The 24,122-nt window shown below is 37.3% G+C and overlaps 3 protein-coding genes across 8 annotated transcripts in view; all 3 read right to left on the bottom strand.

Annotated features, from left to right (window-relative positions):
• The window catches only part of ryr1a (ryanodine receptor 1a (skeletal)), a 49,667-nt gene extending 44,713 nt beyond the window's left edge, over nucleotides 1-4,954 (bottom strand). For 4 of the 6 annotated variants that reach the window (XM_058789890.1, XM_058789892.1, XM_058789891.1 and 1 more), the window contains exons 1-8: nucleotides 4,780-4,950; nucleotides 1,434-1,553; nucleotides 1,224-1,325; nucleotides 996-1,016; nucleotides 667-741; nucleotides 470-548; nucleotides 266-378; nucleotides 77-176 (exon numbers count right to left, since the gene is read on the bottom strand). In XM_058789890.1, the coding sequence (XP_058645873.1) occupies nucleotides 77-176; nucleotides 266-378; nucleotides 470-548; nucleotides 667-741; nucleotides 996-1,016; nucleotides 1,224-1,325; nucleotides 1,434-1,553; nucleotides 4,780-4,827 (658 nt within the window). In that variant the 5' untranslated portion in view covers nucleotides 4,828-4,950. Of the gene's footprint in view, nucleotides 1-76; nucleotides 177-265; nucleotides 379-469; nucleotides 549-666; nucleotides 742-995; nucleotides 1,017-1,223; nucleotides 1,326-1,433; nucleotides 1,554-4,779 lie in introns of all 6 variants that reach the window. The other 2 variants (XM_058789895.1, XM_058789894.1) reach the window with 2 other exon arrangements.
• Nucleotides 4,955-5,372: 418 nt separating this feature from the next.
• Nucleotides 5,373-12,200, bottom strand: zgc:153345 (uncharacterized protein LOC566129 homolog). Its single transcript, XM_058788315.1, has 13 exons — nucleotides 11,848-12,200; nucleotides 11,672-11,760; nucleotides 11,451-11,547; nucleotides 10,436-10,719; nucleotides 10,018-10,181; nucleotides 9,764-9,910; nucleotides 8,214-8,294; nucleotides 8,030-8,132; nucleotides 7,878-7,933; nucleotides 7,679-7,787; nucleotides 7,484-7,568; nucleotides 7,215-7,359; nucleotides 5,373-7,092 (listed from the first exon to the last, which is right to left on the bottom strand). Exons 1-13 carry the CDS (start codon nucleotides 11,977-11,979, stop codon nucleotides 5,555-5,557), a joined length of 3,030 nt encoding a protein of 1,009 aa, XP_058644298.1. The 5' UTR covers nucleotides 11,980-12,200; the 3' UTR covers nucleotides 5,373-5,554.
• A 3,239-nt stretch (nucleotides 12,201-15,439) lies between these two features.
• Nucleotides 15,440-19,940, bottom strand: mdh2 (malate dehydrogenase 2, NAD (mitochondrial)). Its single transcript, XM_058789339.1, has 9 exons — nucleotides 19,762-19,940; nucleotides 18,014-18,182; nucleotides 17,448-17,531; nucleotides 17,119-17,228; nucleotides 16,836-16,961; nucleotides 16,631-16,708; nucleotides 16,262-16,361; nucleotides 15,913-16,064; nucleotides 15,440-15,747 (listed from the first exon to the last, which is right to left on the bottom strand). The coding sequence occupies exons 1-9, from the start codon at nucleotides 19,822-19,824 to the stop codon at nucleotides 15,616-15,618; spliced, it is 1,014 nt and encodes a 337-aa protein (XP_058645322.1). The 5' UTR covers nucleotides 19,825-19,940; the 3' UTR covers nucleotides 15,440-15,615.
• Nucleotides 19,941-24,122: the final 4,182 nt, after the last annotated feature.

The raw sequence follows: 24,122 nt of genomic DNA, 5'->3' as shown, positions 1-24,122 counted from the left end.
TAATGCATTACGTTTGTTGTAAAGACATTAAATAAATTGGTGATCTCCACAATGAATATTAATATTAGTAGCTTACCCTCTGCCAGCTCACAGCCAGAACAGACTGGGTTCATGTTCCAAAGAGTTTGCATAAAAGAAGCATCCACCATGAGGTCTCCGCTGGCATAGGAAAGGTGCTGTTGATGGGACAGATTTTTCAGGTAAAAACTGTAGGCTCCTTCCAAACGAGACTGTGTTGACTACATACAGTAGAGACAAACATTACCAGATATCTTTCAGAAGACACGCTGACCAGGATGAGATCGTCGCCCACCCTGACCTTCTCACCCTCTGACCTCTGCTTGGATGCAGGGTGAATGGTCCACCAACATGCCTCACCTAGAAGAAGATAAGGACATCTTTTAGTCAGATTTCTCTTTTGTATATTTACAAGTACATTTGTGATAACAATCCACTAAAAATCAGACACCTGTTGACTCCTCCCGCAAGCCCACATCAAAGGCCAGCTTGTCTGTGAGTGACCTTGATGTTGTCAAACAGCTGAGGTACTGCATCATGCAAAGAGATGTTACTCAAAAACGGAAAGGTTGAATGATTCCATCACAGTAGCAAAGTTTCTCAAAATAGTCATCTAGTGATGTATGTGTGTATTGAGATTTGACCTACCATGCCAGAGTGAGTGTGCCTGAGTAGGATGGCGTGGCCATACAACAACGTGCGGTGGCCTCCTCCTTGTGAAGACTTGGAAGAAGGTGGAAAAACATGACTATACACAATTCAAGAGATGCATAAACATCTATATGCCTCTCTGTTGTTACATTTCAAACTCCAACAAGACCAGTTTTTTGACAAAAGATTAACACGACGTTAAGGTGAGTAAAGATGAGGACACTTTGACAGTGTTTAGCATCACAATGACAAGGCGGCTATAATAGAAACACAGTAATAAGAATAAGCAAAATTCAAAAAACATTGAGGAACAAAGAGAAACCTACCCATTTATCCAAATCAACTGCCTACAGCAGGCAAAAGAGAAGGAGGACAAGAGATTGTCATGCTGAGCTCAGAAAAACAATGTGAAAACATTTTCAGGTTATAAATATGTACACTTTTTTTATGGATTGAGAACACTCATGCTGTTTTAACCTTAAATTAACTTAATTTTTTAGGTGTACTATCCCTTTAAAGATGTCTATGGCTTGGTTTATGCGCTCTGAACTAACCTCATTAAGCTCAGTTGTGTTAGCCAGCATCTCCTGCAGGGCCCGCACAGATAAGGACTGCTCTAGAATAAAGCAGCATATAGCCAGATCAGGAGGAACATTCTAGAAAGACAAAAAAAACAAAGAGAGCACAGAAAACTGGGAATTCAAAACATCTATTTAACGTATTTAATGACATGAATAACAGAATGACATGAATGAAAAGCAAACCTGGGCATTGGATGTAGTTTCCAGAAAACACAGGCGATTCCCAAAGCCCTCACAGGACAGACACAGTTTAATCTGCTCCTTCAAGATAGTAGCTGTGCACTGTAGAACCACCTGGTCATCCTAAAAAGAAAATGGATGTCAAGACATCATTCTTAGGATCCTATATAAAGTTTTAAATAAGCCTAATCCTTTTAGAATAGTTGTAGGACAAAAAAGCTAGCAGAACAGAACTCAGTCTTTCACTTGATGATAAACTTTCAACTTTGTGATCAAGACAATATTATGTTTTATTGATGCATTGTCTAACATTAAGACTACTGGCAATAAATATCTCGATTTTTGCTCTTTTGGAATCCAATTTGATGTCTGGTAAGATATTAACACTTCCTGAAATACTGCTTTAGACAAGTCATCAGTGTTTTCATTGTAACAGCATGTCCATAGCACATGTTGCTGCTAAATGACGCGGCATTTGTAACCTTGATCAGGGTAGCATGCATCTAATCCTGAATGTGGCTCAGGTTACAGCCAAAACACGAGGAGGCTTAGATGAGGCCTGTTTGAGAAGAAACAATTTTGACTTTTGCCTGAACATATTCTCGCTCTATGAGAAAGTCAAATAATTGATCTTAACACAACATAGTGATAAAGCCTATAGTGGTGCTACTAATTTTATGTGCAGCACCGCCCTCTGTAACTCTATTCCCATAAAAGGTGACCTCAAAAAGTCTTAATTTGATAGACAGCCTCATAATTGCTCCACTGATTCAGTTCAAATTATATGATGTGCTGTACAAATGTGTCATGTTTGTGTAATTTGTATTGTCAGCATTTTATAATAAAGATGTAATGTAAGCATGCCTTTATAAAGAAATTGGGGCAGGTCACGTCCTTGACAGACTAGTCTATGTGACAGTGTATTATGTATTTAAGTGTGTCATCTGCTGAGATATTCCAGGGCTGGAATGTAAGCCAGTGGGCCGTGAAAAACCCTGTCCACACCGACACATGCTGCTAGCAACCTGAGACCCAGCACTTGCCAATACAGTATTATGAGATCACAATAAAAATAATTATTATTTTTTAATTGAATACATCTCAGAATAAGTTTTTATACTGTATGAAAGGGGAAAATGCAACAATCATTTTCAAGTGAATAAGAGTTTCTCTCATTTATAATCATCCAATTAAAATGTAACATTTAAACTTCTTGTTGGAAACATATTACTGTCCATAAAGCTTTTTTAAATATATATTAATACTTTAATTCAGTAAGGTCGCATTCAATTGTTAAAAATGACATTTTTGTACATAATTACAAAAGATTTCCATTTCAAATAAATAATATTTCTTTGAACTTTCAATTCATCAAAGAATATTATGCAGTTGTCAATCTTAAGTAGCAAATCTGCATATTAGAATTATTTCTGAAGGTTCATGTGACACTGAGGACTGGATTAATTTTAAAATAGACAACAGTTATTAATTTTACATTATTTTTGTTTTACATTTTTATTTATTTATATTTTCTAATTTATGGGAATGTGCACATTTTTTAGATATTATAAGTTACTGTAGAAATGCATAAAATAAGCTTCCACGTTTTTAAAATCACATTCGTGACAAATTCAATTTTAAAAGTATTCAATGTAGTCGATTAACAGGAGGTCACAAAAAGATAAAGAAAAAAATGTTATTTAAAAATGTCTTTTGTTTGTAATTTTAGCATGTCACTTTTTGAAACATTAGCTGTGCTATCTAATTACAGTAACACAAACATTAAATTCTTTTTCAGTCAGCTTTCTCCCCTTCTTGTCTCTCCCAGTCTCCTCCTCATTCTGTCTCTCTATTTCAGGCTATAGCACCTGCTACATGCAATTTTCCCAAGCATGAAAGAAGCACGACATATCCGCCAACAGTGCTGACTGGAAACTGAGCCATGAGCAAATGACTGTTCATTAATGAAAGTCAGAACTAAAGATCAGTAGCAACTCCTGTTGAACAATCACTCCAGGATAAAACTTTAAATAAATGAAGAATGATCCAAATTATCTGAATCCTAGAATACATACTACCAGTCAAATATTTGGACACGCCTGCACAGTTTATATAATTATAATAGTAAATTATAGTAATAATATAGTAATAATAGTAAAATCATCCAACACAAATAGAGTATGGCAATTATATTTCATTTTCATATTTTAGTTTGCCTAGATTAGTTACGCTCACTCTGAATATTCCTTATCCGACTTGACGATATGCATTCTAAGATGGCTTGTAGACAGAGGAGTTCACAGTACAATATGTTTTTTAATACAATAAAAAAAATGATTTTTTTATCAGAAAAATAAAAAATAAAAAAAATAAATAAATCACATATAAGTCATATTTGTCAACAAAATTAATTTCAAGAATTTCAGATCATGAGAAACAAAAACCGGTAGTGTAGTTTCTTCATTTAACAGTCAAACGGGGTTCTTGAAATGTTCTGGTTGATCAAACAAAACTCTAAATATGAGCCGAAAAGCTCTAGAGGCTGTCATAAAAGTAGGAGGACATGTAACAGACTTTTTAAATAGACTGAAATAAACAGGTGTTGGTTTAGGACAAGCCCAGAAAGCTGCTAATCCAATCTCTGTATATAGACTCAGAGCTCATAGACAGCAGCATCACAAACATCAGCAGCACAGCACTAGTTATCTCGATCTTCTGCATTGGATGAACTGTGTTAAAATCTTTCAGTGCATGACAGGACAGTTTTAGCTCTGGCAAGAATGACTTAGTGCTCATGTTGACATAACCCCAACACAACCAGGTCAGGCATTTACAACACTAAGGTCAAGGATGGGCTCCTCTCTCCAAAAAAGTTTGACAGTGCAGCTGTATATTATAGCAGTAATGGACCTCATTCTTGCATCCTAAATTCACATATCTTCACCCTGGCCTGAATATTTAGTATGTTGCCTTCATGCTTCTGTGCACAGTGCCAAGTGTAAAGTCCTGTTTCAAACAGTGACAATCCAACCTCTGCACTGCACCATGTATAAATAGACAACAATGACAGCAAATCCACACACCTGGTCATGTCACTCCACATTCATCCAAAAACATTCATTAAAACTGCATGAGAAAACTGTCAAAATGTGGTCAACTTTAACAATATAAAGTGTAGTGTTCAAGATTTCCACACACTTCAATGATTTCTCGTGATTTACATTCACTAAAAATCAAATTTCTAAAGCATAATATACTGTGTATTATATAACATGTACTATCACACACATACTATAAGGTATAGTTATGCAAAGTAATCAGAGGTATGGTATTGTCAAGCATAACTCACTGTTCGTAAGAACTGGATTTCCTCCTCTCCCTCTGCTCCTTCTGCCATGGTGCAGACGATCTACAGATACCGGCAGTAGAAGTCAGATGAGGTCCCCTCGCTTTCCTTCTTTCCGGCTGGGACAGATCCCAGCCTTAGTTTCCTCACTCGGACGGCAGTCTGCTTGTCTGTGTGAGAGTACTGAGAGTCTCCAGCTCTGGTGAACGCGGTTCAGAGAGAATAACAGGCAGCTCCACTTTCTCTAGTTTCCTCTCTCTGCTCCACATCAAAGGGGAGGAGCACCAGCCTCATTAAACTAACATTATCACTCTATTGGGTTTAGCTACTACATAAATAAGTAAAATTTTTGCTAACATCTTTTTATGATAACAGGGACTGAAGCTTTTATTTAATGAGTGACATTGTACCTTCCTTTTTAATGCTTTCTCTGAACTTGATCGGAGCTTGAGATATTCAAAATAAATAAAATATAAATGACCATAAAGTAATTTTAACCTCTGTTTGTAAAAACTGAGTATTCAATTTTTTTTTTTATACAGATTAAGGCAAAAATTTAATAAACTGAACTTCTATAAAACAAAAAAAAAAATTCAACCATTGAAACCGAAGATTTTATTAAGAACAAAGAACATTTGTGACAGCTCACAAACATAAAAACACAAATAAAAGCATTGTTCCATAAATAATAATTAAATGATTACACAATCCAGTTTCAGATCCCAGTCATTGGGAACTGATATTTATTTAACCAATAAAAATCAAAAGAACTAAACGTTTAAAGTGGTAACGGGTTCCAAGCAGACATTCGCACCTCATGTGAGGGCCAGCGGGGAGAGTCTCTGTAGTGCCTCTTTGTGGTCACACGCCTGAACTGAAAGGCTGGAGGGGAGAGATCGCAGGGCAACCCGTTACATGTGTCATCTTCAGAAATCACACCATCAAATGACAAAGGAGCAAAATTTGGAAACCCAAACGGAGGACTGGAATTCAGCCATGAGGGGGTTTCCTTTTCGCTTTCATTCAGAGGAGAGACTTGATACTTTTTGAAGTCTTCGACTGAGCTTGTGTCTTCAAAGAGTTTCAATGGCACCATCTGCTGGAAGAACATTGGAGACGCAAGATCAGGTGTAAGAACTTCTGCAGGAACATTTGAATCTTGATGATCATCTTCACCATGACCACCAACGTGGCACTTCTGATCCAATAGTTTATGAAGATCAAGTTCCTCAACATCCTGCTCTGTTTGCTTGAAGAGAAACTGATTTTCAATTTTGTCTGTTGTGGGCAAATCTGGATCTTGGTTAGGATTTCCCAACGAGCTCAGAGAATCCACGTCCACATCATTTGTCACCTGAACTTTAGGGTAATTTTGTGACATCTTGCACACCTCTTGATGATTAAAATCAATAATCGGCTCATGATCAACCGACTCCACACCTGAATCAGGGCTAGCGTCATGTATAGCTATGAAAGCCTGATTTGCTGGTGGAGATCCCACAGGGCTCTGCTCTAGTGGTCTCTCTGACACTCCCTCGTGACTGATAGACCGGCCAAACCGTCGAGCACCTTGCCTCCGAAGACGCGTGGGTCCCCTCTGAAGGGATTCCTGTGATTTTTCCTGAAACTGAGGTGCTGTGCGTGATGTCCGGAGAAGCAAGGTCAAAGCACTAAAGCCTCTAAGTCGCTCAGCCACAGACAAACGCAGATGGGGTCTTTTGAAACCAAGAGTTGAATCTGCCATTTTGTCTTGTTTATAATTCTTTAAAGTTTTAACTTTGGTCTCTTGCACTTCTTTAACACACACCTTCTTCTCTATGGTTACATTTTCCTGCTCATTTGAAAGGGTCAGACTTGCAAACATAGGCCAGACAGTGTTATTCATCTCAGTTTCCGCTCTACCAACTTCCTTTTCCAACTCGGGCATTTCATCAATACATGACTCCAGTGTCACCTCAGGTAGGCTTATGGATCTACGAGGACGGGATCGGTTCTTAGAGCTGTTCTTCACTTTTTTGGACTCTTTACGAGGCTGCTCTTCTAGCTGCCTCATCTCCGGTTCATTCTCTACTTCTCTGCTTGCATTTATCTGAGATTCCTTGTTTTGAGTGATGGATTGTATTACCTCACATTGTCCTAACTGCTCAAAGTTTTCATTTTCGAGTACAGTCCAGCATTCATCATCGCAGTGTTCCTCACTGTCCTGTCTTTGAATGCAAGTTACTTCAGAAACCATGTTTAGACAGTCATTAGGGTTTTCAGCAAAACTGTAGTTGAGAAGATCCGGGTCATCATCCACCTCATTCCCAACAACTACTGCAAAAAAGAACAGGAAAAGATTTATAGCATGTACTCATATATCAATAATAATGAAAACAGTCATGATCCAACCAACAGGCAAACCTTATTAAAATAAATTCATAAAGACTAATCCAAACCTCCTCCCGGTCCATCAATGAGGATAAGTGGTATCTTTGGAGATACATCAGCATTTGTAAGTGGCGAACCGCTTTTAAAGTCAGGCTGTTCTTGGTGTTCTTCGAAAAAGTTTTCAGGGTCTTTGTGTGTTGGTGTCACTGAAAGCTAAAAGTATTGAACCACGTTAGAAGAATGGGGGAAAAAACAATAGCTACAACCAAGTAAAGACTATTAAAATCACAATGACAATTAGTTAAAAAAAACAAAAAAAAACAAAAAAAAAACACACAGGGTTACTGTTGTTGCTACTGGACACAGTGAAAAATCTGAGAGATTTTCTTCTCCGATGCACCTTTTCTTCTTGTGCTGGAGGCCTGAAAACCCCAAAACAGACAGATAAGCCTGACTGCTACTCTTTGTACATTAGAATTCATGCTCAAATAGTTTGGTAATTTTAGTATAGTGTAGAGTGCAGCCACGATACCCAAGAAATTTCCGCTGTTCTCTCATTTGGTTTCTCTTTTTGGAAGTTGTGGGAATGGAATCTTCTTTTCTACACTTTTCTTCCAGGGTACTATGACTGCTTTCACATTCTAGCAGATTTTGCAAAGCAACTTTTTTGTGTTAATATTCTTCAACAATCACGAGATGAGCTGTTAAAATCCACACATAAATAGACTGACCCTCTGGCTGGGTGATGGTTGTCGGTGTGTCCTCTCTTAGGTCATGCAGAGACCGCCTGCACAATAATAAACACACAATACATTATCTGCAAGCAGTCTATGAAGTCATCTTACAACCAGACAATATTGACATCAGGCAAGTCACAAATGACCTTTTCCTTGCAGATCCTTCAAGTTCAGGAAGTGATTCCTCAGTTGCTTTGCGTTTGACTGTAACTGGTGATTGAGGGGTGGGGCTTTTTGAGAGAGGAGTCACTGCAGAGATCAAAAGTATTTTTGATAAAGAGATACTAATTTATATGAAGGCACTTGCCATGCAAAAATATAGTGGCTCACCTGGTGTGACATCTAAGACTATCGGTGGTCCAGTGGGAGTACGACATGGCTTCAGTTTGGAAAAAGCATCTACGAATATTTCTGAAACAGCATTTTGAGATAAATAAATTCTCATATATATATATATTAAAAATATACACACACACACACATACATATCCTGAGAACAAGGCAACATTTTTACATCGTTAAATTTAGAAAACAGTTGTGCTGCTTAAAGGTGCAGTAGGTGATTGTCTTCGGAAACATTTTTTGTTATGCTGGTTGAAAGTCTCTTCACATCCTGATAGCAATCATTAAGTTAAGTGGTCTAAATGTATTTATCGGTATTTATATATTCTGTGGAAGGCCTAGGACCAAGAAATGTTCGTCCAATCAAAATGCTCGGTCCAAAAGGTTTAATTGTCTCTCCTACCTGCCTGTCAACGCACCTGGTTCGCACAGACAGGATACGTCGTCAGCGCAATCACGCACACTGTGCAGACAGAGCGAGAATGGCAGACAAACATCAACAACCCGATCTTCCTTCCTGGTATTGTAGTACTTTTAACCAGTAACTTTTAACTTTCTAACCAGCTCATTAGAAGAGAGCTCCGTGCATGAACTGTGTTCCGATTGACATTCTCCCTACACAGTGCTCTTTGCTCCCTACTCCCTAAGCAGGGGAAATCCATTAAAGTTTAGTTCACTTCGGAACATTCATTCTCGGATTTGCGCAGCGTCTTCACACGCAGACAAATCTTACTAGAGACGTGTGACATACCGTATTGACCTGAATATAAGACGATGTTTTTTCCTTGGAAATACATCTGAAAAAACGCGGTCGTCTTATATTCAGGGTCTAGACTTTGACATGTCAATAATACACCCACAACAATAGGTGGCGCCAAAAACGCATAAAACGAGTGTGCCATGAAATATGTAATGTAATGTGTGTTGTAAAGATTGCGAATGAAAACAAATGAAAAAGAAAAGCTTACAGGAGTCGTGACTGTCATGTAAAATACATAAATAAATAAATAAATTTGGTTTTCAAAAAGCCTTTTTTCCAACAGGTACATCTGGAAAAAGGGGGGTCGTCTTATAATCAGGGTCGTCTTATATTCGGGACAATATGGTAATATATGTAAATAAATACCATTTAAATTTACGTCTCGCACATGTCTACTTTGCAGTGCACTTACGGTTGAATAGATCAAACGTTGCACGTGATAATAGATAAATATGAAATGTAATAGATTCATATGAAATATGAAAGGTGAGGTGAGGTCGGGGGGCACGAGGACTGGAATTGGGAACCGCTGATGTAGTAATGAGCGTATGCGTTCAGGGGGTGTGGCTTTGGACAGCGATTGCCGGGAGGGTGGGACATTCGCTTTCAGTGCTATTAGGCTAAAGTTAGCATTTTCCAAGATCTACTACTGCACCTTTAATATTCTGCGTGTTATACTTTTTTCAGGATTCTATGATAAATAGAATTTTTATATAAATTAGTATTAAAATATGATTAAAATCAAGGATGACACCATGTATTTATCATCAAAATCTCACCACCAACACTTCGCCGCCTCTGTCTTCTCAGACTTCTGTAAACACTGAGTCCTGTCCTCTTACTAAACATAGCGCCACCTGCAGGAGAGGGCGTCTCAGTTCTCACTGTTGCTTTTGATGCCTCCAGCACACACGATGGAACAACACCTGATATACAAAGTTCATGCACAAGTTCAGTTTACACAAAATAAAATTATGCTAAAACCAGCAAATGGCCGGTTAACCAATTATTCATACAAATCTCACATCTTTACCAATACGATCTGCATGAAGAATAAGTGATTTGATCACTGATGTCTGCTGGTCTAAATGTTTCTCTGTGTCCAGAGTGAGTTTGCAAGGTGGTGCTGGAGACTGAAGCAGGTTAGGAGCAATAACAACTGCCAGACTGGTAGCATCCATTCTATTTTCACTGCATCTGTTCAAAGACATGAACATGAGAAAAAAAAAAAGTGCTAAATCTTTACTGACCTTCAAGAATGAGCTTGTGCATTGTCTGCATGTCTATGTAAAGCATCTGTTGGATATACACACATAATCAATTTGAATAAAGCATAAAGATTACAGAAAAATAAGAGAATGTTCCTTTAACATGTGCCTAAATCCAAGAGGTATATAAAAGACTTAAAAAAAACAAGCTGCATATTTTCAAACTCTAATCAAATGTAAAACCTCTCTGCAACTTGACGAAGAAAGGTGCAGAGGTATCTGAGTGCCCGAGCGTGGGATGAAGGAAACAGAGCTGTTATGAGCAGTGTTGTTCTGCTTCTCGCTCCCTCCTGGTCATGTGTCATCTCAAGTCCCTGGGCCTGAATCAGAGGGATCTGGAGGTCCGTAGGGATGAGAGGAGATGCCAGTTCACGTAGGAATTGCTTGATGAGAGAGGCAACATCACAGGGCTGCAGGAGGGATGCATGTGGGGGAAGAAAGACGGGCTTTCCCTGCTCCAGGTCTGCCTATGAAATAGAGGCACTTGGCGTTACAACTGTTTTCCATTTTAAAATGGCATTTATTTCTGTGATAGCAAAACAGAATTATTTAGAAGCCATTTCTTCAGTCTTCAGTGTCACATGATCCTTCAGAAATCATTCTAATGCTGATTTGGTGATCAATTACAATTATTATTGGTGCTCAGTTAATAATGATTCTTAATATTATCAATATTGAAAACAGTTTTTGCTGCTTAATATTGTTGTGGAACAGATACATTTTTTCAGGATTCTTTGATCAACAGAACAGCATTCATTTGAAATTAACATTATACTGTCACTTTTGATCAACTTAATGCATCTTTGCTGAATAAAAAGTGTTAATTTAAAAAAATAAATGAATAATAAAAAAATTAAAAAAATAAATAAAAAAAAAAAAAAAATCACAATATTACCGTTTTAACTATTTTTGATCAAATAAATGCAGCCTGTGTAAACACAAGAGACTTCTTTCAAAAACATTTTAAACAATCTTAATTATTCCAAACTTTGACCAGCAGAGTAAAACTATAGTAGAGTTACTGGAACTAAAAAAATGTGCACATGTAAAGGTCAAAACATGCACCTGAATGAAAAGGTGGGCATCCTTTAAAACAATAAATCACTGTAAATATATATTTAACATGCAGTAACTACTTCAGCAGTATGAATAAGTCTTGTTAAAGCCATTTTTACATGACATATTTGAAGGAATTTACCCTTAGAGCCCGAATACGACTCAGGGAACCAGTCTTCCTGAAAAGACCCTCTGTATCCAGATGTTGTGACAGGTACCCACAGGCCTCCACCAGGAACCTGAAAACCAGCACATCAGACACATACAAAACACAGGTTTCTGCCAACCACTGTCATGATTCACACGTGAAAATCATATTTACTTTTGATTATTTAAACAAAAACAATAAGTTGTTACACATACTGAGGTACTGTACCGCCCATGTCAGACAGTTCGTGTTGAGGGAGCAAGCGCAGGTCACGTCCAAAAGCAAAGCGTTGTAACGCGCTCTCCTGAGAGACAGATTCAACATATGTCAATGACACTATATATTTAAGCAATAAATAAAGGCATGGAGTTTCATACGTTTTTTTCTTTACCTGAATAAAAGTTTGGTCACCGTTTGAATCTCCATTTAGAAAATTCTTCCAGTTTTTCACGCGGATACCGACAGCTTTGAGCGCGTGAATGATCGCCACCACGCGCAAACGCTTCTCTGTTAAACCAGCCATTATTCGACGGTCTGTACACCAAAAACACTTTTGTCTAAATTCGGAATGTTTTGTGTAATTAGTTGCTAATTTACTGGCACAGTAAAGTCATGGAAACGGTAAATGTGGCTAATTAGTACGGTGGTGGATGCGGAGACGATGTTTTCGTACAAACCGCCTGTGCTGATTGATTGGTGGCAGGAAGTTCGAGTAGCCCCAGAGTGCACCCTGGACGATGGGGCGGGGCGACACATTAAGGTGGGGCGACACGTGACGCTCCGCCCACCTTCAATTTCATTGGTTTATAATACAGTAGAGCTTATTGGTGTAGATCATAGACTGTATGTGTAGACGTTTGCGCATGAGCATTCTTTTATATACGTTTTTATGATTGATCTACTCTGTTTGGATGTACTACAGACATATTAAATGCTAACAACAGCGATTTTAGTTAGAATCAATTAACAAATGTGTTTTTTTTAAAACCTATGACGAATTAGTTAGATTAAGCTAGATAGTTTTGAATGGGGAAAAATGCAACGCTCAACATGGCCGCTCAAATGCAGGAAGCCCCGCCTTCTGAATGAAAGAGCCAATCGCTAATTGGTAAAGTCAGCGCGTCACTGCAGCTGCAGTTAGAAGTCCCGGTTGCTATAGAAACAGTCAGCGCTCTGAGACGTGCGCTGAGGACTGCGCATGCGCACTGGCTGATCTAGCCTGAAAAATAAGCTTTTTATAATGCTATTTGAGCAAATGAAACAACATTTATGATACAGTTGTTGACAGATTTCTTTGGTGATTTTAAATATGAAATTTAATCGTAAGCTTAGTGAACAGTTTTGGAGAACTTGATGTTTCCCCATTCAAAGAGATAGGAGCTACACTTGCATGCCCGAGAGGCGTTTTAAAGATGGCCACCGAGTGACATGACTTGTTTTAAAGAGATTTTGGATTAAGTTCCTGTCAAACGCTTGGTGGCGGCATCTCCGAGTACTTTGGGCAGAACAGAGCTGTGTAATATGAGCGGCTCACGAATTAAATCTGGGGAACAAATTCTTAATTCGTGACCATGATATAGTCCTACCTATGCTTTTCACTGTACACGAAGCATTGTACTTAAACATTGAGCAGTTTTAGCTGGGCTATGTTGATAAAAATGATCCACTGTTTGAGATTTAGCTGTTTTGTATAATGTATATTTATATGTAGCCTATATTCTTTATTTTGGGATCGGTGGATAAAAATTTAGGATATGATGATAGTTCAATGTAGACATAGGACAAACCCGCAAATGGTTTTATTTTAAAGAACAACTGCGGTGACAAATAAGACAATAGTACCAAATAGTCCATCAGCGTGAACTGTGGTTTTATGAGTGGATAATGGGAATAAAAACCTTGCTGAAACAATATATATATATATATATATATATATATATATATATATATATAAATTTTTTATTATTATTTTTTTTTTTTTGCATAGCCTATAGGCCTATTTTAAATGTTTTTGTTTACTAAAACAGCTGTTATTAAATCTGACCTACAGAAAATATTATTATTAATGTGCTTTAGTGCGTATTTAAGCAATAAATGTTAATTTTCTCTCCAACATTTTTATTTATATTTTATATAGGCTATATGCACAAATTAAATTACTAGTCTTATGGCTCAATCCTTTAAAAAGAACCAGGAATCACTGTACTATATTAGGCCTACTGATTTTAGATTTTTAGTAGGCCTAGTTATTATAGTCTTCAATAAATAAATACAAATATTAATCACGGAGAAAGTCTCTTTTACTCATTAAAAGTGCTCTACCTATTGCACAGATTTACAGCTCTGAGTGATTTAATATTCGATAGTTATGCAGGTCTATATGGGTACAATGATCGAGTGTTAATAACTGAATCTAAATTCATCCCACATGGATTAGAACACACACACACACACACACACACACACACACACACAATGAGGGTGTGGATACATAAATAGTTGGATTTTTAATATCTGATGTCACTTATTTACTATAAGATAGGAACCTTTAAAAACTGTAAGAGAATCAATATAGGCTCAAATATTTTATTAAGATATAAACAAGGAAACATTGAGCTTGCCATGAAAACATTTTATTAGCACTTTATAACCTACAAGTTTGCGACGCCTTAATTGAGCAACTTTGGCTATAACTCATCTCTTTAAACAACAAAAAACGGTTGCGCGTTAAAACGTAAAATGAGCCTCTTATGTTCGTGTTTGTCCATCTCTAAAATAGCGTACAGTAAATTATCAGAATTTGCGTATAAAATCCCAATTTAGTGCTGATCCGCGGCCTGCCGATCCTCAAGAAAATATGAATGAAGCGCTATTCAGCTGAAGAATCCGGAGGTGCTTTCATCAAGAGTTTATTTGTAAACAATGACTTCATCTGACTAAAATTACCATGATTACTAAACAGATAATAATTAAGATAGGCCTATGATTCTAGAGTTAGCATATAATATTTCTGTAATATGGCCAAATTAAATACAAAATCGTACACAAAGGAATGCGCATGCTCGGGTCTACACCAATAAGATTTGCCGTTTTATAAACCAATGGAATTGGGGGTGGGCGGAGCAAAACGTGTCGCCCCGCCCCAATCGTCCAGCTTGCACTCTGGAGTACTTGGGACGTTCCACACGTATGCAAATGAGCAAGCCTTATGCAAATAAGTCAACGAGAGACAAGAATTTAGAAACGTATTTCTTCAGCTTGGGCATGTTTTGTACAAAATACATAAAAATCAGCCTGTTTTGATTGATCTAACTTGTTGGCACTATAGTTTACGTCTTATGCCAGTAAAATGGAGGGTAATTTGGGATGACGTGACCTAACCCATTAAATGTTTTAAAATATGAACAATAAAATAATTATATATTTAGTAATCTGCATATTTCAAAAGTATTTTTCTGTTTTGTTTTTAAATTTCTTCTAAGGCTTATGCTACTGTAATTGGAAAATGTGAAAATATTAAAAACATAAAACTGGATATTTATACATTTCAGATGTTTTTAAAATGTTAGCTGGTTATGGTTGCAAAATATTTTAGGTGGAAAAAATCCTTTCAAATCTTTCATGCATGCAGTACCCCATTCTCAAATGATACAACTAAGGAGTAGATTTGCAGCTATCATATATAGTTTATGAATAAATAACACAAACCAATAGAAAATTTAATGTCCATTTCAAATGTGACTTAAATAATTAAATCGCTAATCATTTTAATAAGGATCTTTGTTTAAAAACCACAAAAACCCCACACACTGACTGCAGGATTACTAAAAGCCATTTCAGTTTATGTAAAATTAATTCACATTGATTTATGAGTCACTCAAATTGCACCTAATTATCAAAAACAACAAAATACAAGTCAATAAAAGGATCTCATATCAAAATAGCAATATATTAAATTGAGTGAACTAAAATGCAAAGACGTATAGAGTTGGTAAACAGACTATTTTATTGATGGGTGGATTTGACTGTTTTAATCGTACAAAGACTGTCTGTGTCTTTGAACATGATGAAAATGCATTTTAGGAAACCTTGTTGACATACAACGACTCTGCTTTATAAATAAAATGACATTTTACAGGTAGTGTGCCACAAGCACAGATCACTTCATTTTTGAAACAAAATCTTCTCCCTTCTTGATGGAGCCCTTCAGTTCATCCAAGGCTTCAGCTACCAGCTTCTCCTCAAACGCAGAGAGCTTGCCAAGACCAAGGTTCTTTTCAATGCCGTTTTTCTGAGAAAAGAGAGAAAATTAAAAATTAAATAAAAAAATAAAAAGAGTTCATTAAAACAAACAAATAAAGCCTAGTCTATTTTACCAGTTTATAGTGTTACTTTGACCTTGTATGATCTGAAAATAAGGTGAAGTAGCATCTAAAGAGGGTCTAGCTAGATTTACCCCGAGCAGGAGAGGTGTAGAGAAGTATTTGCATTCTGTCTCCTCAGATCTCACAAATGCACATTCAACAACGCCCTCTTTTCCATTCATAGCGTCGAGAAGGGAGAATGTGAACCTGGCTCCAGCATAGGCCATTGACAGAGTGGCAGAGCCTATGAACAAAGACATTCAATTTACACATATGAATTCATATTCCAGATCTTCTCAATGGTATTTTACTTCACTAAAGAGAGCATCTGCACCATAAAAATGCCTGCAACAAAAGGAAACAAACTTCAGGAGTACTTACTCAAAAAACAAAAACACACAAGCAAGCAGTCATACATCATAATAAAACTTCAGTTCTCACCTGCACCGGCTTTAGCCTTCACAACCTCAGTTCCTGCTTCCTGGATCCTGCCTGCCAGAGCAGACAGCTGATCTGCAGGGAACTCAACCTTGGGAGTGCACTGAAAACAACACAAAATTAAATAATAAATAATAAAGTTAAAATCTGTCCAAAAGCAATCACAGCCAATCAGTTATTTGATGTTCATGGTACTGGATTTTGGACCAATGAGACTTTATAGGATTATGCAGTGCAATGCCACAGGGTAAAACCACCAACAACCTACAAATGATCCTGCCACAGCTTGTCTTGCTAGGTATTGTGGCCTAACACTGTTCATATGCTTATTGAATGAATTATAACTTAGGTAGTAATACAGGTTTTCATTACCTGTGAAATGAGAGGAATGATGGTCTTTCCTGCATGACCTCCGACAACGGGCACATTGACTCTGGCGGGATCAAGGCCCTGGAAATAGTGCAGCAATGGTGGCAATGAACTGACTGTGCAAATATGTTTTCTGGTGATGACATTAAATAAACCTGCACTTAAAAATCAGTTCCTCTTCTATCAATCTTGAATTTATAGAACTCACTTTGAGCTCAGCAACAAAAGTGTTTGCTCTGACAATATCCAGTGTTGTGACACCAAAGACTTTGTTGGGGTTGTAGACGCCATGTTTCTTCATCACCTCTGATGTGATCGGGATGGTGGAGTTCACCTGAAATTCACAGTATTAAAGTTCAATACAGAATCTTACAGACATGTATAGTGCTAATTATCTTACAGATATGTATAGTGCTATAAACCATTGTGACCTTTGAGCAGGTATAAAGTATTTTCTCAGCAATGCAAGGCTCCTGAGACCTTATACTTACTGGGTTTGAAATGATGCAGATCATGGCCTGAGGACAGTGACGGGCACAAGCATCAGCTAATGTGGCCACAATGGTGGCATTGGTGTTAAACAGATCATCACGGGTCATACCTAGAAAAAGGACCAAAAGCATAATCTTGAGAAAACCTGGTGGGTTTCTATAAATTTTTGATTTATAATTGAGCCCATTTACATTACCGAGCCCTTGTATGTTTAAGCCAATCAACATTTCACATATTGCACATATCCACAAATAAAATGGGTTACAAATGCCATTCCATGCGGACTTTAAATGCATTTAAATATAAAGCAGAGGTAAAATATACCCACCAGGCTTCCTTGGGACACCAGCAGGGATGACAACAACTTCACAACCTTTCAGTGCAGCACCCAACTGATCTGCTCCCATATATCCTGCAATGCAAGACAGTGAACGCTATAGCAGGTATATTCAAAGTCACAATGACATGAAAGCAGAAGAAATTTTTTTCCCTCTGCATTGTGAATTACATCCAAGTGAAAGGGATTTTTGGGAGGAAAAAAAAAAACAGGTGGGAGACTTGTTCCAGATCTGCCTCCATTGATTGGATGGAGGCAGATCTGAATGCAAGTTTGATTGTAAGAAACTGGCAAGGTTTAAGTTAACTAAATGATTGAAGTCTGGCATACATGACCAGAGAGAAGTCTGCTGTTTCATAGTTTTAATTTTAATTACAAACTACAGGCTTCAAAATATTTCAAGGGTATCAAAAAGATGGATTTAGAAAACAGATAGGGTGAATTTTAATTGCATGCCAACTTTTAAGTAGCAAATATGATTTCCCTTCAACTAATAAAAACTCAAAAATGACTAACCCGAACCTAAGGGGTTTGAGGATCTGAAACCATCTCTGTACCTGTGACAGTGGCTCTGGTCTCAATGTGACTGAGGTCAGCAGCCACTCCAGGAGTGTGAGCAATATCGTAGAGCGAAAGCTCGCTCACTAAAGGGCTGTTCTTCAGCAGGAGAGACAGGGGCTGCCCGATGCCACCTGAGGCACCCAAGACAGCTACTCTCGCATTGTGCTGCAAGGAGAAAAAAATTGCAATGTGTCACAATATATGCTGATCTACCTTACTCTTATCATTAAAGTGCCCTTTGATTCCACAGGCCAATAAATTTACCGCTTTGTATTGTTGTGTGCATTAAATACATTAAAGAGGGATCATTAATCATAATCCGATTGTTAAAAAGTGATTAAATCAAAATATAGAACAACCACTGAATGCAAATGTTAAAAATTGTGTGCGTGTCTCTAAGCGTTTACACACGTAGGTCACATCAACATATATATTTTTTGTATCTTGACCTTGGGACCTTTTAAGTCTGGAAAAAAGCCAGCGGTAATTTTTACTATCACAGAGTTTAAGTGATTTAGAACTCTGTAAATGGTTTAGACATTCATATGCCATACAGACTTCTTTTTTTTACTGTGTTTAGAGCAAGCAAACAAACTAATTAATTAGTTTTACACAAATGGCAGTTGAACTGCATGCATTGCATTATGTTAAAAAAGAATGTCAAACAAATTGTTTTATAAAAAAATTATCTTTTAAATATGACCACACACGAGAAGGAAACCATACTAATATTTGAAAGGCAGCTCTATATTTTAATGTATAAACATTCAATGCATACTGTGAAAATGTTTATATATATATATATATATATATATATATATATATATATATATATATATATATATATAAAATATTACTTGCAAAATATCTAGTTTCTGTTACATTCATTTTTTATCGTACTCACTATAGTACTGTACTGTTAAGACTCATTGTTTCTTCATATAAAGCAACTATTTTACTATTTATTCACTAACTAAACGTTTTATATTTGCTTATTTAGTTCAATCTTTTTCAACAATATTTATTTTCACCGTTTTAATTTTTTTTGTGGTCCCAAGAACGGTTTACCCTGCTGTATAAAAATAAAAGTATAAGCCTTATAACACAAATAAGATGGCACAACTGACAGCATCTCTGTAGCACTTTTGCTTTTTCCCAGGGCCTTGCAGTTTACAACACAAAAGCTGCATTAAGCCGGATCTGTCATTACAGATCAAGACATTTTGCTGTATTGACCGCGCAACAGTGAGCCAAGTAACGTTAGCTGATTACAGTAATGACCTTTCAAAGGTGGACGTGAGTCAAAATGATACCTCCTCTAACCAGACTGATCCTACAAAGACAGACTAAACGAGTTGGCAAGGTCGACTGAAAACCATCTCATGTCAGATAACAGAATTTCAACAGCCTCATGGGGAATACGGAGTGATCCTTGCGACTTCCATAAAAATGAAGACCATATGACTAAGAAATGAATTAGGTTTCAAGTTGCAACACCTAACTGTCAATGTGGTGGCTAAATGTCAAGCAAGGTAACTTCTAGGTTACCTGGATGCAGGTTTACTTAACTTGGTTTCAATTATACTATTGTAGTCTATGGCTAATTAAGAAACACGAATGAGTATAAGAAAACAAGTACACCGAGTATTAATCTCAGTTTGATATAATAACGTCATCACATACTACTACAAATCACGGAGGCTAACGTTAGCACACTCGCATGTTCACAAATATGATATTTTACCTGTGAGGAGGTGGACAAGCCCCGGACGAGGGTGGCTGTTGGTCTAGCGATGCGGGAGAACATGCTGGCTCGATTCTCTGTAGGTGGCTACTGTTTTAAAATTAATATTTGCTATAGAGCCCCTCCTGATTGTGACTCCAACGTCCTCTAACAAGACAACCGGGCGAGAACGAACCTACGGCTCAGCCAAGCTTTGTTGACGCTATGAGCTACTGGCCTTCTCTGATTGGTGTAGCTGTGTGTATGCAGTGCTGTGATTGAATAGAATGTTTGTCAGTCACATTCAAAGGGGCGGAGTTTATCACCGCCTACTCTTTCAATGGCTGATCAACATTCTGGCGGTCGATTGGTCGGTTTGGGTGAAACGTCATTGAAACTTTTCTCTTTATCCATTCTTATGAGCTAACATAGTATGCTTTGGATTAATGTATGTAACCCTCATTGTTGTCTTTTGTTCTTATTCTGTCTTTGTATTTGTTGTTCTTTTGCTGTATAATAATAACAATAAAAAAATCCACCTATAATAAATAATCAGTTTAAATTAAAAGTCGTTGGACTCGATATAGCGTTCATTACAACTTACCAAAGATGCAGCCAGGTGTTTCCAGACATTTATATGTGCCTGAATGCGACGCTGGGGAAATATGGACCTCTGACCTTAGGGCGCTTATTATCTTACACTTATTTGCCCATGTTTGGATTGAATCCTATTTTACTTGGAATTTATTTTTTTTAACGCAACATATCTTATCCCAAAGAGCTCACATACGATTAATGGGGATGTTGGCTGCTCATGATAACTTAGGCTGGCCGCACACTAGACGATTTTCAAATCTTAAACGATTTTAAAACCATGGGAGACCACAGACATAAAGACAGTTCAACCGATTTTTAGCATTGTAATACGGTGGCCGAGAGCTCAACGCAATGCAACTTCAGAAAACACGTGCAAATAGAAAAAGCACCAGCAAATCAAGAAAACATCTTCATCAGCAGGTGGTTTGACAGCAGGTGGTGCAAATGCTCACAACATAAAGAAACGCCCTGCAAATGCTCACAACACAATCAAATAAAGAATGTTATTTGCAGCGCATTTCTTCGTTTGGTTGTGTTTTTTTCTATTTGCAGGGCATTTCTTTATTTGGTTGTGTTGTGAGCATTTGCAGCCAGTGTGTTGTCAAATTGATGAAGTTGTTTTCTTAATTTGCAGATGTTTTTTTCTATTTGCAGCACGTTGAGCTCTCTCGGCCAGCATATTATAATCCTCTAAATGCACACACTAGCCGGATTCGACCAGAACGTGAGACCACACACTTCATGATTGTAGGAACGATTTCACAGTGACACGTGATCTGACGGCACTCAGGGGTGCAACTGCACATTTTGCCAAGGGGTATGCAAGATCAGTGTTGGCGCCCCCCTGCATTCTAGTAGCCTGTAACACTAACTCCCGCAGAAAACTTTCTGCAAGTCAATGACTAAAAGCCCATTAACTAGCTTGTGCATGGAAGCATACAAACTCATCAGGAGTGAAAAAATTGACAAAGATTTGAACCCCCTTCCCCCATTTTCAATACCATAGGGAAAAAAGTGAAAAAAAGAAAAGTGTGTCACATAATGTCCTCTTTAACTCCTGATGGCAGACCCCGATCAATAGAACACATTTTTTTTCCTTTTTTTTTTTTTCAAACAAATGTAATATTGTTCACTTTTTAATTAGGTAGCCTAATATTTTGAATATATATATTATTCATTTGCATCAAATTTATTCATATTTTTGCCCGTTTTTATATAAAATGAGAACACCGTAAGTAAAATGTACTTTAAAGAACATCTGCAGTTTTTCATTTTTACTTATAGACAGTGATGGGAATAACGGCGTTATAAATAAACGGCGTTATTTTTTTTCAGTAACGAGTAATCAAACGAATTACTGTTTCCCCCGTTACAACGCCGTTACCGTTACTGACAATAAAATGTGGCGTTACAATATTAGAATTAAATTTTTAAGTTCATCTGAATGAATGCGCAGTGTAGCTGTATTTGACGTACCATAAACTCTAGTGTGAAGCGCACGACTCGCCGTCGCTTTCTCTCACAAACACACACGCAAAGAAAGATACAGAGCAAGAGAGTCTTTCATAACATGCAGAAGTGACGCACTACATGTAAACGATATTCTTTGTTGTATTTTCCTGTCAAAATAACGGAGTTCCTTTGGAATTCTTCAGCTTTTAAAAACTGCCGGTTTCTCTGGTAGTGGGCGGAACTAATGCGCAAACAACAATCTCATTGGCTGGCGCTCACCTATTATCGTCCTTGTTTTGATTTCAGTAAATCAGTTCGAGCTAACGTGATTAATATTCATGAACCCAGCAGCTCATTAATCCTTAGTGCGTTTTATATTGATGACAAATATGCATTCATACTTCGTTATTCTAATTACTAAAGTTCTATCATCATATAATATTAAATTATCATAATATTATATTATAATGCTTGACTGACTGATACTAAGTGTCAGTAGATAAATAGTGTAGATTAATGTACAATGTTTTATAATAATAATTTATTCTTTTTAGTGTCCATTTCATTAATTTAACATACCGGTATTTAATATTGGGGGCATCCAAAGTTATTTGACATTTGAACATTTAAAAAAAAAAGTAATGCAATAGTTACTTTCCCTGGTAATTAGTTACTTTTATAATGATGTAACTCAGTTACTATTTGTGAAAAGTAACTAGTAACTATAACTAATTACTTTTTTAAGTAATGTGCCCAACACTGCTTATAGAGATAATTCATGGAAAATTTGCCATACTAAGTGGAAGATTTCTGCCAAGATTTCACCTGGTAGAAAAACAAATAGGCTACTATTAAAATGAATTTCATGATTTCCACTATGACCACTAGATGGCAGCAGAGGATCATTTATTGTCTCATTTACCATTTCCACTCTGGAATATAGTTCTTTTCACATGTTTTGTTAATGAAGCTGCTCTAATAGAGGGCTAGCGCATCCTGACAAACTCAATATGGCCATCAGGATGCGCTACCACGCCTGTAAAAAGAAGTCTTCCTTGTGTTGATAATACAGTAAGAAGCTCTACAAGTTAACAATATCTCTCAAATCCTTCAGACTGGTAAGACTACAATTTCCTATAATTTATGTAATTCTTATTTAAACAACAATCTTCCATGATTGTTCTTTATTGTCAAGGCAAAATTCCTTGACTGGTGCACCGTAAAACAGTGTGACCAAAATAAATATGAATATTAATATTTAAGCCCAAAGACATTGTGGCGCTATATAAAATGTTCTAAGATGTTTGAGGCAGAGAGTCAGAGTAAAACAAAGAGATGGATGGAGACTGAGAGAAAGAGAGCTTGCAAAGGGAGTATGAATGAGTTGGGGAGAGAGATAGAGAGAAAGAGAGTCTGAGAGGAGGAAGAGTCGTGATACTCACAGAAACAGAGGCAGAGGAACATTGTGAGTCAGTGAATGTGTGCGCGGGTGTGTATGAGTGTTTGCTCTCGGACAGAGAGAAAGAGTGAGACAGAGAGAGGAAGACACGGAAAGACGAATGGCCTCATTGAAAGATATAGCAGAGAAATAGCATACAAATGAGAATTCCAGAAGAGGACGGACAGAGTGTGTAAAGCCGACACAGAGATCCAAGAATCCTCTTACATAACTGACTGCAACACAAGTGGACATCTGACACCCAGCCTGAACCACTAGTAGCTGACCATCATCATCTCCTCCTTGGCCCACACCCTCAGGGCCTCGGACAGAAGTGTGAAATGAACTGAAACATCCGGTCACAGAGTTCCAAAGGGAATTTACCACCACTCAGCAAGAGAAGGCACAGGACAGATACAAGGACCTTGACAGAATGGAGAAACAGAAGGAAATCACCAGTCTTCAGGAGGCTCAGACAGCTGCTGGGCACCAAGAGCAGCTGGAAAAAGCCACCAGAGAGTACTTGGAAAGAACTGATTCACACAAGGCCTATATGGAACTTAAAGTACTAATATGTACTTTCAATATACAAATAAAGGGTAAATAAGGTACAAAGACATACATTTTAGCTGTTGCACCTTATAGTTACTGCCCCAGTGTGTACCTTTTTTTCTGAGAGTGTATGACTCAAATTTAATTTCACTACTGTTTGAGTATATTATATAGCATCAGTAATGTCTTAATCTAGGCATGGATGAATTTGTCTTATTGGATATGTAAAAAACACATTTATATATTAAGACCTATAATTATATATATCTAAATATGTATTCACATGCATATATTTTATATATTCTTCTATATATACAGTGCAGCTTGAAAGTTTGAGAACCCT

This window comes from Onychostoma macrolepis, chromosome 10, assembly GCF_012432095.1.
Source record: "Onychostoma macrolepis isolate SWU-2019 chromosome 10, ASM1243209v1, whole genome shotgun sequence".
In the NCBI taxonomy this organism is placed as follows: Eukaryota; Metazoa; Chordata; class Actinopteri; order Cypriniformes; family Cyprinidae; genus Onychostoma; species Onychostoma macrolepis.
Note: the sequence above shows the minus strand (reverse complement) of the source record. Positions and strands in the feature narration are given on the sequence as shown.

Bases quoted from the DNA above. Each gene is read 5' to 3' on its own strand.
- zgc:153345 (XM_058788315.1), bottom strand. From the start codon at position 11,979: ATGGCTGGTTTAACAGAGAAGCGTTTGCGCGTGGTGGCGATCATTCAC. The intron at 11,761-11,847 runs GTAAAGAAAAAA...TCTGTCTCTCAG, and splicing joins GTGACCAAACTTTTATTCAG to GAGAGCGCGTTACAACGCTT. The intron at 9,911-10,017 runs GTAAAGATGTGA...TTTGTATATCAG, and splicing joins TCTTCATGCAGATCGTATTG to GTGTTGTTCCATCGTGTGTG.
- mdh2 (XM_058789339.1), bottom strand. From the start codon at position 19,824: ATGTTCTCCCGCATCGCTAGACCAACAGCCACCCTCGTCCGGGGCTTG. The intron at 16,962-17,118 runs GTAAGTATAAGG...TGTGAATTTCAG, and splicing joins TCTGCATCATTTCAAACCCA to GTGAACTCCACCATCCCGAT. The intron at 16,362-16,630 runs GTAATGAAAACC...TGTTGTTTTCAG, and splicing joins TCATTCCTCTCATTTCACAG to TGCACTCCCAAGGTTGAGTT.